This window comes from Nuphar pumila, chromosome 5, assembly GCF_984573655.1.
Source record: "Nuphar pumila chromosome 5, dmNupPumi1.hap1.1, whole genome shotgun sequence".
NCBI classification, from domain to species: domain Eukaryota; kingdom Viridiplantae; phylum Streptophyta; class Magnoliopsida; order Nymphaeales; family Nymphaeaceae; genus Nuphar; species Nuphar pumila.
Window position 1 is genome coordinate 130487247 of NC_143253.1, and position 13094 is coordinate 130500340.

Consider the following 13094-nt stretch of genomic DNA (forward strand, 5'->3'; position numbering starts at 1 on the left):
CCACGTCTACCTTTTGACCTAATTACAAAAAACACATTATTTTTTCAGAATTACAAAAACCAGCTTGAGTTAGAAAATAATCCTCAAATATACACCTCCTTCATTTGATGTGGGTTTACCTTGATCAAATCATGGTTAATCATGTGCAGATTACCATGGTGCCCTCTTTATTTTTTTTACCATTCAACTAATTGTGAAAAAAAGGAGGGTTTATTCTCTCTTCTTGAGCAATGAGTTTTGCCACTGGAGCTCGTCCCTCAGCTGGTGTTGGCTACCCACAGCCTTCTCTCTCTCTCTCTCTGACTTCTTTTTCTTTGGATCAATAAATTTGATTGATAAGAATTAATTTTTAGTTAAGGATCTAGATATTCATTTCAGCTAATTGAACCTTTTCAAACTGTTTCTTTTTAAGAACAAGATGAAACTTGTGATTAGTAGTAAATCATCCATTTTCCTTAGTCTAATTAGCTTCGACCAATCACAAACACCAAACAGAACAACTTGAATCCATAATCTTCTTCCCATTTTAGTCTTAAACTGAAAGCAAAATACAAACTCAAGTCCTGTGCTAAAAAAACCTCAATTTCTGACTATGAAAAGGCTAGAAGCGATATATTAAGGAAAAATATGAGAGAGAGAGAGAGAGAAAGAGAGAGAGAGAGAGAGAGAGAGAGAGAGAGAGAGAGAGAGAGAGAGAGAGAGAGAGAGAGAGAGAGAGAGAGCATTGGTTGTCACTGAGAGGAAACTGTATTTCAAAATACCAGCAAAAAATTAATGTTTTGGTAAAAATGTTTAGAACATGAAAATTAAAATTTCATTTCAAGTTCAAGTATGAATCCAATTTTATTCCTGTGATTCTTATAACCTAACTTAACTTTCAAGAGAAAAAAATCTCACACTTTTTTTTGCCTTGTCTTACTAAAATGAAAATAAATAATATACAGCTTACTTGATATTTTTATTCTTCTTTTTCTTCTGTACTTTTTTAATGCAAATTTTTTGAATCATGTGCTTATTATTTGATGATTTTTTTGTTTTAATGCATTGCTAACGATAAACTTATTAATATCGGAGTTGATGATCAAAGCATCAAATAGTACCTAAGGTTGGTAAACAAGCACAATGAACCGAACATGCCTGTTCGGGCTTGGCTTGTTTACCAGTAGATTGAGCTTGTGACTCAGCTAGTGTTCATGTTTAGTTGAACGAAGCTTGAGCTCGGCTTGTCTCTAAATGAGATGACACGAACACTAGTTGTTTTGTAACATTTCATGTTATTTATACATAGAATATATATTGCTCACCTATGACCTACTTTGTACAGTTGTGTCCACAGTCTGTTTTACTTTGCTTGAGTTTTGATGTAAGTGTTGAGTCACATGTAACTTTCTTCAGGCCACCCTTGCAGTTTGGTTCAGGTTGATCAATGCCCTAAATAGTTAGCCCATAGATCTGAATTGTAATAAGCCTGCGGGCAAAATAGTGAATGAATGCAAATGCGTTGAGCTTTCTTTGTTCACCCTTGTTGTGATTACTTTCAAGTGATTGCAATTTCTCTCCCTCACTTCTCTTTCGCTCTCTTGCATTCTCTATAATCAAAGATTCTACAACGGCAAGCGAGGGACCAAAAAGGCTTGTTGCAGTAAGGAAGGACCGTCGCGCTGCACTGACCTATTGAAAAAGTAGGCTCGTGACATATATAATACTTAAAATAAATATTTATTTTATATATTATGCATTCTTTTTTTTATATATTATAGTTAGAATATATATATATAAATCTAAACAAGCTCTCTTGAATAAAGCTAAGTCAAACACCCTATGTTTGGGCTTGACTTGTTTAAACTAAATGGGCTTCCCATAGCTTGACTCATCATGTAATGCCCCAAAAATTCAGACTTGAAATTCTTACCAATTTATTTTAAAACATAATAAAGGTTATTTTTAAAATAAAAAATATGTTCTGATCTTCGAACCCTTCAAAAGTTAAAAACCAAACCACAATAGTCATTTCAAAAACAATGCATTCCATTGAATGAATGTCAAGGTTTATACAAGCCAAAAACACAAAGACTTAGTTCAAATTATCCTAATCTATACCAAAAATTTTGTTGAGTCCTCTTATATTGTAGCATACGTTTGTTCATCTCTGTAAACCTAATTTTTTTTAATAAAAATAAATAAGACAACTTAATGTCAAAATATATACTATTAGACCCTCTATCAAATCTGTATATAATTCTAAAAATATACCACACTTCTCATACGTGACATTATAATTTACATACATAAGACAAATCTCCTTTGTGTATTATTCTTTCATTTCATTTCACATGATAATCTTTTCAACTAAATTCAATATAAATACTTATAATTAATTGAATGATCGTAAGAAATTTCATGCATCCCACAATTTCTTATTATATATATAACCAAAATAATTTAATCTAAATAAAGAATTATTTATGCAATCAAAATAAGCAATTAATTAAACAAAAAATTATGTATCTACAAGCCTATCTTATAGGTATGAATCATATTATTATCTTTCAAATTAAATTATTTTTGCATTAAATGCCATGCTAACAAACATTTCACAAAATTAAGTGATCATCCCAATTCAACACCTAAGACACCATTATCTCAGTACACTATGAGCGTTCATACTTTTGAGAGGTTTTCATTTACACATTTCATTTTAAATTTTACCCTTTGCTAGCAGAGATGTCGGCACCAGAGTCAAGGAATCTTCAACAAGGTTTTCTGTGACTGGCCATGATCGCAGTACAACTGTTAAACACACGTACATAGTTTGGACTACCAACTTCTTTCAGTCGAGCCTGAAAATCCTCCTAATTCACTCTGGTTGAGAGAAATGATCCATTGTCTTTTTTATTTATTAATCTTGGATTTTCATCCTCAAAGCGATCCTGAATCTTGAATTTTCATCCTCATAGAAAAAATTGTTCAGACTAACTGGTGTTGGGAATTACTCCTCACAGAGACTACTAAAAATTTTACAGGATTGGTGCAAACACCGTTCAATTTGACCGACTCGCTCGTCCACAATTTCTCAATGTGACAAGTTCTAAATCATTATTAATACAATTTTTTTATCACTCTAAAATTATTTTCGCAATGTATGTCATTTTTACAATAAATGCAGCATGATCAAAATTTATAATAAGTTGCACTTTTTGGATTAATACCCATAAAAAAATTTATATTGTGCAATAGCATCAATATGCATTTAAAAAAATAATAATGTTTATAATACGAATAACATGAACTTATAGTTGAAGTATACATTTACTTCATCATATATTTATGCATCACAATATGCATTTCAAATCATTTAAACATAAATGATTATAAAAAATGATGTAACATTTGTATCAACACAACTCAACACATCATATTATGCGTTTTCAATCACGAATCTATTTCAGAAAAAATTTAGAGTTCTAGATTAACACTCATGGATTAACCATAAATATGCATAAGTATGTTTAAAATTCTGAAATTTTAAAAATTAAATAATAATTCAAATAAATTCATACGAATCATTCTGAGATTTCTTTTACCTATTTTGATATTTTTTGAAATATCAAGAAGTACTATCCCTATTTTTTACTGTAGTTTCAAAAATTATTTTAAAATTTTAGATAGCACTTGCTCTATTTTTTAGCAATAATGCCTATGAATTTACTGGAATTTGATCATTAACTAGCTTATTTAAATTAAAAACTCAATAAATTATTTTAAAATGTTTTGACATAACCTTTCCTATTTTAATATGAAAATTTCAAAAGCTATATAAAAAAATTGACAAAACCTGCCTTATTTTAGTATGAAAATCGAAAAGATTCTAAATTTTTTTATAAAACCACCTTTATTTTAGTATAAAAAATTCAAAAGTTGTTCTAAAATTTTTGACAACACATCTCCTGTATAAGAGTATAAATAGACCAAAATTTTGACATAATTGTTGTATTTCAGTCTGTAAAAGAAATCCTAAAGGTTTAGGAGAAAGCTAGGAGGTTCTAAAAATCTATATAAAAGCCCAAATGAGTTCTACAAGTACATATCTTATTTTAGAAATTTGAGCAACACTTCTACAATGCTTTCACAAATCCACCTCCGAGTATGACGATTTTGGCAGTGCTTTCATTGTGCTTTCTCAAAACCTCCAATAGTGAGCAAAGATTTTGGCAGTGCTTTCGTAGCGGGATCTCAAATTTGTCTTAAAAAGGCAGGGCTTCTGCTACCAAACTGAAAACAACTGAAGTTTTTACAGACATTACATATCCTAACAAGGGTCTAAGGTCAATAGGATGGAGAGATAGGTAAGAGAACGAGGTTGGGGTATTTAAAATAGGAGAGAAGAAGTTTTGAGGGGGAAGAAGAGTTCTTAAAAGAAAAAACACCCCAAAGGAGGTATTTATAAGCCCCGGGGGGTGTCACCTCCAGAAAAAAAGATTTAAGAAGGATCAATATTATTTTTGAATATGGGTTTGGATCAATATTCAAATCTGATAAAAGATTCAGATTCAAATATTATTTGGATCAAACTTTTGAACTTCGGATCATGTTCGAATCCGATTTAAGATCCACAAGTTTTGTATAATGAATTTATTTAACATTTAAAAATTATAATTATTAAGCATCAACTATATGAATTGATCACGAACAAGTTGATGATGAGCCCCTGATTCACAAGCTGCTCAGTTCATTTAACAGCCTTAGTTGTAGCAGTAGGACGAATGAGATTGTGGCGTAAAAGTGAAGCCTACGATGTGGCGCTGCCACTTGTACAAAAGCATGAGCATCAGGTCATTGATGAAAAAGGTTGGGGAATTTGGTTAAAAAAAGGAAAATTGACAAACCTCTACATGACAAATGGCAAGACTTAATTTTCAAGCTCACATTTATAAATCATTTGTTCCTTATTGCCTTAACATTTGCATGAGCATGGAAAAAAAGAAAACTAAAAGACCTGTAATTTTCTAATTCAACAGCTAAAAAATATCGTTATATATTAAAAAATCTCGTGGAATATTGACACTTAAAAAAATATTATACATATAAAATGTAAAAGGACCCTTAATTTTCTAGTTCAACAATTAATCATCACAGTAAAAAATCTCATGATAGTTTAAAAAATCTGACTTTTCCTCAAAATCTCATGGAATATTGACATGAAAAAATATAAAATACAAATCAAACCAGATAATAAACATATAAAACAATATAAAAAAATTCTAAAAAAAGATTTAATGGGATTTTCACATGATAATTTGTTGAAACTTTGATAATTTCAAAATAGTTCTTTTAAAAATGCAACAATTTTAATAGCAAAATAATGGCAATTGAATTATATCGGTTACGTTTACAACATTTTTCTAAATATCAGTGGTATTGATTCGCAACGCGGGAAAATATTGCAATACAATAAAAAGCTTTAGTTTTTCAAGAAATTCTTAAGAAAATATCATGTATTATGTTTTTTGGTCGCACCAACATTCTTGAACAGTGGCTCATCGCGAGCTTTGCCCACACGGCTAGAGTGGACGCGCGATGAACCAGGCTATCCCAAACGTCCCGCGTTCGACTCCACTTTTTGTCACCCTTGACGAATCTTAATGGGGGTCTTCGTGGGCTAAGGCCCTCACCCATGGTTATTTATTGTCCAATCAGGAGCTCCCCACTCGGAGAGGTTTTGACCAGTGTTATCTGAAATGATTCAGAGAGCCGGTGGATTTGGATTTTCAACAATAAATGGCTTTTTATATATTAAATTTCCAAAAAAATAGATTATTTTGTAAATTAAATAATAAGATAAGTTTGTGTCATCATGTCCTAGTTTTTCAAAAAATGTGGGTGTTCGTGTCTCGAACTCATATCGAATCGTGTCCTTGTGACATGGTTGTCCAAATATGGACAATGAAATGCTTAGTTCAGCTATGGAGCTAGTCAGCTCATTTCGTATCAGTGAGCTAGCTCAGCTTGTAAGGAGCCCATAAGCAACTCATGAACTCACTAGTTTTTCTGGCTCATTACCAGTTGGTAAGCTCATTATGAGCTTGTTGTGGATCCACCAACAGGGGCTCCGCGTGGTTGGTAGGAGCTGTCTGTGCACGTCTCCCTGTGGTGGGACGTTGCAGGTTCAAAACCCGAGTGGTACAATTGAATAATAACTAGTGGGGTCTTCCTAACATGTTGTGGACCCATGATATTAGCAAGTTTTATTTAAAGAGATATTTGCAAACCCAAATCTGAACCGCTGTCACTACAAGCTCTTAAAACTCCTAAAAATCAAGTTTTTTTTTTATGATGACGAAGAACCCTCACTTAGAACCCGCCCGGTTACTTAATCGGCCCGGCCCCCTGAAAAGTAAACCCTGGATGGAGTCACGACACCCAAGCGGCCAAGCCCTTACGGAGCCCACCAGTTAAAGGCACCTGCACATGGGAGTCGAACCCCAGGTCCGCTGCCGCTCAGGCGATTCGATTGGGTGTAAAACTCTTAAAATCAAGTTTTGTTAGCTTTACAGGTTTGAAATGAACTTACTGAAACTTACAGGCTAAGCTGCATGAGCTCGAGCCGTGCCACACTTGCAACTTGGCAAGACATAAACGAACCGATCGCTTGAACACATGCAATCTCATAAAGAACATGAACCAAGCGCGAAACTACCTCACCAACCCCGTATATAACTCTCCGTGACCAATTCAGGTAGACTCAATTCTTGGCTCATTTTAGAGAATGGGAATGGTCAAACCCCATCAAGTCAATGCCCACCTGATCAATGTTTTCGCATAAGCTCCAGCCAACATAGTGGTCATATTATTGGCACTCAATTTGTCAATGCAAGCTCCGAGCCAGGCCCAACCCAACCCATCGTGCACCTGCAAGGAAATCATTAACCTGAAGGTTGAGACCAGACCCACGCTTGTCACTAAACTACACTCAGTCAACTCCATGCAGACCAAGGACCACAATGAAACCCTATTGTTCGCATTGACTCGAACCTACTCTTTCGCTGACTACACGCCCAACCCGAACCCAGACCCACCGGAGCACCACGCCCTGGTCCCACCCAGACATGGCCGGTGTCAAATCTCGCACACGTGCGAAGTGATCGTCTCCATTTCACGTGCGAGGGAGAGCCGTCTGACACAGTATCACTCCGTGCCTAGAAGCGTCGGCGTGGCAAATCGTTCCGTTTGTAACAAACTGGCTACCCGAACTCAAATGATCTCAAGCAGCACCCCTGTTTTCACAAAAAATTTACACGATAACCACTAATGCCACGGCCCAGTTTTGCCAACAAGGGCAATTCCGTGAATCAGTTTCGAATTGGGGAAACTTTTGAACTTAGAAATTTATTCCGTGGGCGTGGGCCTACCACGAACGGCCACGTCACCGCAAGTTGGGATATGGTAATGATAGCGGAGGCTCGTCGTCATACGGGGGAAGGAATAGCGCCGTTGGCCGAAGGCCTCTCCAATTACCCTGAGGTCGAAGGTTCGAACCCCGTTATAAATACCACCGCACCCTTTCTCTTTCTCGTCATTTGAGATCGGAGTCTTCCCTCCCTCTGAGAGACTCTCTCTCTCTCTCTCTCTCTCTCTCTCTGCGAGAGGAGAAGAAAGTGGTTTGATGCTTTCGGTGTTCAGTAAGTTTTCTGGTTTCAGCAGCTCTCTCTCTCTCTCTCTCTCTCTCTCTCTCTCACACACACACACACACACACATTGCGTGTATCTGGTTTTTTATGCGATCGATATCAAGTAATTTCTTTTCAGCAATTTTCATCCTTTCTTTCGTTGAAAATGATGATTTTTTTTTTTGGTTTTTCCTGTTAATCAATAGTGACCTCATATATCTCAAGCTTTTGCTGTGAATTTTTTTTTCTTTGTTCCTTTTTTTGTCGTTTGAGATGAATTTCTGGGGTATATTTTTGTCGCAAAGAACGTTTGTCTTCCTGTTTTTTGAAGAAATTCAGACCAAATCTGAAGAAGCAATGTTTTTTCTAATGATTCGGTATAACACCAAGGCATCTTTTTGCTGTATTTTCTGTTTATATTTCCATTCTTTTGTTTTCATATCGATTCTCTTTAGTAGTTCTTTAGAGATTTCAATTCATTTTCTTGTCTGAGATTTAAATAAGTCGATTTCATCTATTCTCAAGATTTTCATACTTAGGGATTTCTTTCATGTAAAATTCTGAAACGATATGGTTCTTTTTCCAACTATTTCTAAAATTCTAATTGAATTTCGACGGCAATTGGTATGTATATCAGCAACGGAGGATTTCTCAAAGAAATTCTTTTTGGAATTCATTGTTCTTCCAAACAGCAGAGATTCTCCGGATATAAATCGCTCATTTTCATATTTTTTCTCATAATAAAAGGAATTTTAGGGTTTTTTATATTTCGTTCTAATTTTGTCTTGTTTCTTGGATGGAAAATTAGATATTTTCTCCTTTTAATAGTCCCGTCTTCAGTGAAGTTCTGTACTTAATTTTCGATTTCCAAGAAATTTCGTTCAGATGAAAGCGTACCGCAGATCCCGCCGTCTTGTTTTTTTGTTTTCCTTCCTTTCTTACCCCTAATCGTTGATTTTCCCAAGTTTCATTTCTTTTCTGCTTATTTTTCTCCTCTCGGAATATTGCCTTCACGTTCTTCTCAGACAAAACTTCACTGTTTATCAAACAAACAAAATTATGTTTTTCATCTTCTTATTTCTTCCTTGAGGTGTGATTTTTTCGCACATTGCAAACTAATCCCCCGTTTGGCATTGTTGCCATTTTTTTCTTCCTCTTGTTCGCTCTAATTTGCATGGTCAGATTTCTGCAAGTTTTTACTCTTTGATTACTCTTTTTTCTTCACTACTTCAAAGTTGGTGATTTTTCTTGACGACCATCTTCCTTCTTGCACCAATTTGTAGGAGATTGCAGGAAGGATAGCTACTTTGATCTTCAAATCATATACCGTAAGTGTTTCCTTTTGAAGTGGTGCAATGATCAATAGTAAAAACCTATCCTAAGCTTAAATAAAACCTCATTATGGACCTATCTGAGATCAGAAAAATTGACCAGCAGCCTATGCAAAACCCTAAATTTAGCTATGCCTTCTGTCTAGTTCTTTGATAGACTAGTCTGAGAGAAGAGACTAATTCTTGAATCTCCCTCTCAAAAAACCCAGACTGCATCCATATAAACCAAACTCTCCATCAACTCCGTTTTTTCTTACTAATTTTCATCCTGAGCATTTCTTCCAATTCTAGAATGGCGTTTAGTTTAAACTCTTTTTGCTTTTCATCTGCTCTCTCACTCCTGCAGCCGCATGATGACCACAATGGCGGATGCTGATAACCACGACGAGCAGAGCCGCTCTGCGGAACGCAGTAATCGTGGGAAGACGTCGGACTCCGGTATAGCTTCTCTACCCACCGAAAAAAAAAACTCGAATTTTCCCGACACCCTCATCAATTCTCTGTGGTAACGAAAGGATGCGTTGCTTTCTTTGCAGGAGGGGCCTCCGGATGGGACTCAGATTTGCAGGGAGGGGAGGGCACCTTCAAATCTGAGAGTGCGGCGGACGATTCGACGGTGACATTGCTTTTCCCCTCTTTTTTCCTTTTTTAGCTACGACACACTTTCCTACCGTACCGCCTCATACCACTCTTGTAAGAGGGGAGGCTTCCGATTATTCCTGTCTTCTATTGTTGTTGGTAGTTATCTCGATCGAGAGAGAGTGGTGTGGTGTTTCTTTCTTACGTTGTTTCTCTCGTGATTGTGGCAGGACAACGAGTACGCAGGCATGCGTGAAAAGGGAGACGTCGACGTGGGAAGGCCCTCCGTAGCTGGACATCTCAAAGGCGAGAACTCGAACTCTGAGTGCAATGGTATACGAACGTCGTTTTCTCTCTTTTGAGTTTTGTGGCTATCTGCCAGCCTGCTGCTATTATAACAATTGTTAATTGGGTTAGTGTGTACATAACAATGGTGGGCAGACAGTATTTTGTTTTCGGTGAGATTGGTGGTAGTTTGTTTGAGTTTAAGCTGAGGGGGTTGAGATATGGTGTTCGTAGGGGCGATCAAGGAGGGATGTCTCTACGAGATCGATCATGGGCGGCTTCCTCCCAAGGCGCCGATCCAACTTAAAGCCGTCCGCGTCGTGCTGGTAATGAATGGTTTCTTGCTCTTATTTAATCTCGCTTGTTGGTCATCTTCTTCTTCTTCGTGTTGGTGTTGGAGAAATCCATGGTGGCTCTCTGGTTGCTCTATTACCTCGTCTGCTTTTATGTTCATTTCAAATTCCATCAGAAAAAAAGATTGCTATTCTAAACACAGTCGGTTTCATTACCACTCTTTCCTCCTTCCGAGAGCAGATCATTAGTCCATTTCTCGTGTTAGCTCGGGCATTTAGGGTTTTCATTGTTCTTTAATTTAAATGATTGGGTGTGTCGAATTTATTGTTCTACTAGTTTTACTTTTAGATTTTAATATCAGAAAATAGTTATGCAATTATGGCAAGCATCATCGTGAAACCCATTAATATCTCCCTCTCTCTCTCTCTCTCTGAAACGCAGGTATCGGAGAAGACGGAGCTCAACGTCTCGGTGAAATTTCCGAGCATTCTTTCACTCAGGAACTACTTCGGAAAGAACATGTTGGAAGGGAATGCGAACGTCAACCACCCGCGACTCGACGAGCAGTTCGTTATGGGCTTAAAGCTTGCCGGAAAGGTTCTCCGTCGTCTGATCCCGCCCGCCGAGTACGTACAGATGAGACGTCAGGAGAGCTTCTGGATGCTCTCCGGCGAGCTGAAGCCGAGAAGGTCGGGGCTCCGCATCGTCATCCCAACACGGGCGTCGCCGCATAATTGCACGGAACCGAATCCATCAGCCAACGAAGCACAGAATGACTGCGACCCATGCAACGGCTCAAGCTGCCCGGAGACGAGGCCCGCATTTCTATTAGCTTGGGGGGTTCGCCGGAAAGTCCAGTACATCGGCCGGCACAAGGTATCGACGTCGGAAAAAAAAGAGGGCATCAAGAAGAAGAGCGGCGAGGATAGCGGCACGACGAAGAAGAGAGAGTCGAAGAGGCGCAGAGATGGCTTCCCGTCCGGAGACGAGGGTCCGAGCAAGGTGGCGAAGAAGGAGATACTGGGTAGATGGTCGTCAAATAGGTATGCTATTGATGAATGAATGGTGAAGGTTCTCTTTTGCTTCCCCCGTGACCAACGTACGTCGACTCTTGGTTACGTTCGAATGCACCGCTATCTAAACGCGTGCATGCACTCTCACTAGTGGAAGACATGCGCACGTTGATGCCTACCACGTGCCGTTAACGAGCAGGGCCCTCTTGTATAACGAGAGAGAGAGAGAGCCTTGAGTTTTAATATGGTCCATGCAGAGAGAGAGAGACTTGAGTTTTAATATGGTCCATGCAATAACTCAAACAGGTACAAGGCAGCTCAACTGAAGCTGCTGGACATCATGCACGCCAAGGGGGCCGTGCTGGGGAAGCCGATCCTGAGGCCGCAGCTGAGGGAGGAGGCGAGGAAGCACATAGGGGATACGGGGCTGCTGGACCACCTGCTGAAGCACATGACCGACACGGTGATAGGGAACGGGGAGAGGTTCAGGAGGAGGCACAACGCGGAGGGTGCCATGGAGTACTGGCTGGAGGGGGCTAACCTGGTGCAGCAGAGGAAGGAGGCAGGGATACACGACCCCTTCTGGATCCCTCCCCCCGATTGGAAGCCCGGCGACCGGGTGCAGCAGGTGGTCGCGTCGACTGACCAGGCTCATGAGCTCAGCCACCTCAGGGATGAGGTCGCCAAGATCAGGAGGTACGAGTTCGAGCTGCGGTCCAGTACTATTACCATTTCGTTGGTTTGTTTCACGAAACTGACGGAGTCTCTTTACGGTTGCTAAAATATGTTTCTGACTTTGCACTTTTCTGCCTCCTGGTGACAGAGACGTGGACAGTCTTCGTTCAACCGAGACGTCTTCAATCGCAGCAGCCAAGAGCGAGAGGGAAACCGGCTCGTTGGGCTTCAGTATAGAGGGCCCTCAGGGAGCTGATCTTCGCAGCCACTTAATGGTGAACACCATAGAGATGAAAACAAAATATTTCTTTTCATGTCCATCCTTCAATTCATGTTTAAACACGTAAATTCCATTTCAGGAAGGGATGAATTGCTTGTTGAGAAAGAAAACAGAGCTCGAGAATCACTTGGTTGAGGTATCGACCTCACTAAACACAATGCAGGTGCACCTTGTTGACTTTCTCATCCGTTTATATGCCATTTCAAATGATAACAGTCTTATATCTTAGGCATATTACACACACCAAGATCTCTCATCCTTCTTAGATGATAAAAATGTGATATAAGGTAAACCATGAAACCCAAATGTATGATAAAATCTCTTCCATTATACAGGAGGAGATGAAGCACATATTGTACCAGATGGAATCGGCGAAGGCCGTGGGAAAGAGTAGCGAGGAAGGTGGCAACGGCTCGGACGAGTGGAGCTTGGGTGGTGCAGACAAGGTAGAGGAGGAACAGCAGCGACAGCACAAGGGCCCACACGTGCCGAGTGGGTTCAGGATGTGCAAGCCAGAGGGCACGTTCCTGTGGCCGGGCATGGCGAGCAAGGGTACTACTGCCAACAGCCTGTCACCATCGCAGGTCGCAGAGGACATACTGCTTCTGCCGCACCCTCCCCCGTCCGCGTCCTCCTGCACCGCAGACTCCCCCACCGCGCTCCAGCCAGTCTCCCCAGTCAAGCCGCTAGCTCGCACCAGAGCCTCTACTGCAGCAGCGGTGGTGCAGGAGAGTGCAGGAGCGGGAGAGGTTGACAGCAGCGCCGCTCGGAACCCTTCACCGCCATGGCTATGGCTGGGATTCGCAACCCCATCTCCAACCTCTGCATATGGCATGTGACCGCCATCGTTGCTTTCACCAAGAAGCTTTAACCTTTTTTTTTTCTTTAGGTGCGTAAAAGCTTGAAACTGCAAGCGTTTTGTGTGTGCTTCGGTTTACAAATGCCTCGCTGATCTGTAAATCTGACCTGA

The 13094-nt window shown here is 39.5% G+C and overlaps 1 protein-coding gene across 1 annotated transcript; it reads left to right on the forward strand.

Annotated features, from left to right (window-relative positions):
* The first annotated feature begins 9360 nt into the window (after positions 1-9360).
* On the forward strand, positions 9361-12963 carry LOC149838727 (protein AMEIOTIC 1-like). Its single transcript, XM_090008305.1, has 9 exons — positions 9361-9436; positions 9535-9614; positions 9808-9910; positions 10097-10188; positions 10598-11199; positions 11476-11865; positions 11993-12119; positions 12204-12260; positions 12460-12963. Exons 1-9 carry the CDS (start codon positions 9361-9363, stop codon positions 12961-12963), a joined length of 2031 nt encoding a protein of 676 aa, XP_089864431.1.
* Positions 12964-13094: the final 131 nt, after the last annotated feature.

Coding starts and splice junctions, on each gene's coding strand:
- LOC149838727 (XM_090008305.1), top strand. CDS start 9,361: ATGGCGGATGCTGATAACCACGACGAGCAGAGCCGCTCTGCGGAACGC. Junction 11,200..11,475: donor GGTAGATGGTCGTCAAATAG/GTATGCTATTGA, acceptor TAACTCAAACAG/GTACAAGGCAGCTCAACTGA. Junction 11,866..11,992: donor GAGGTCGCCAAGATCAGGAG/GTACGAGTTCGA, acceptor TCCTGGTGACAG/AGACGTGGACAGTCTTCGTT.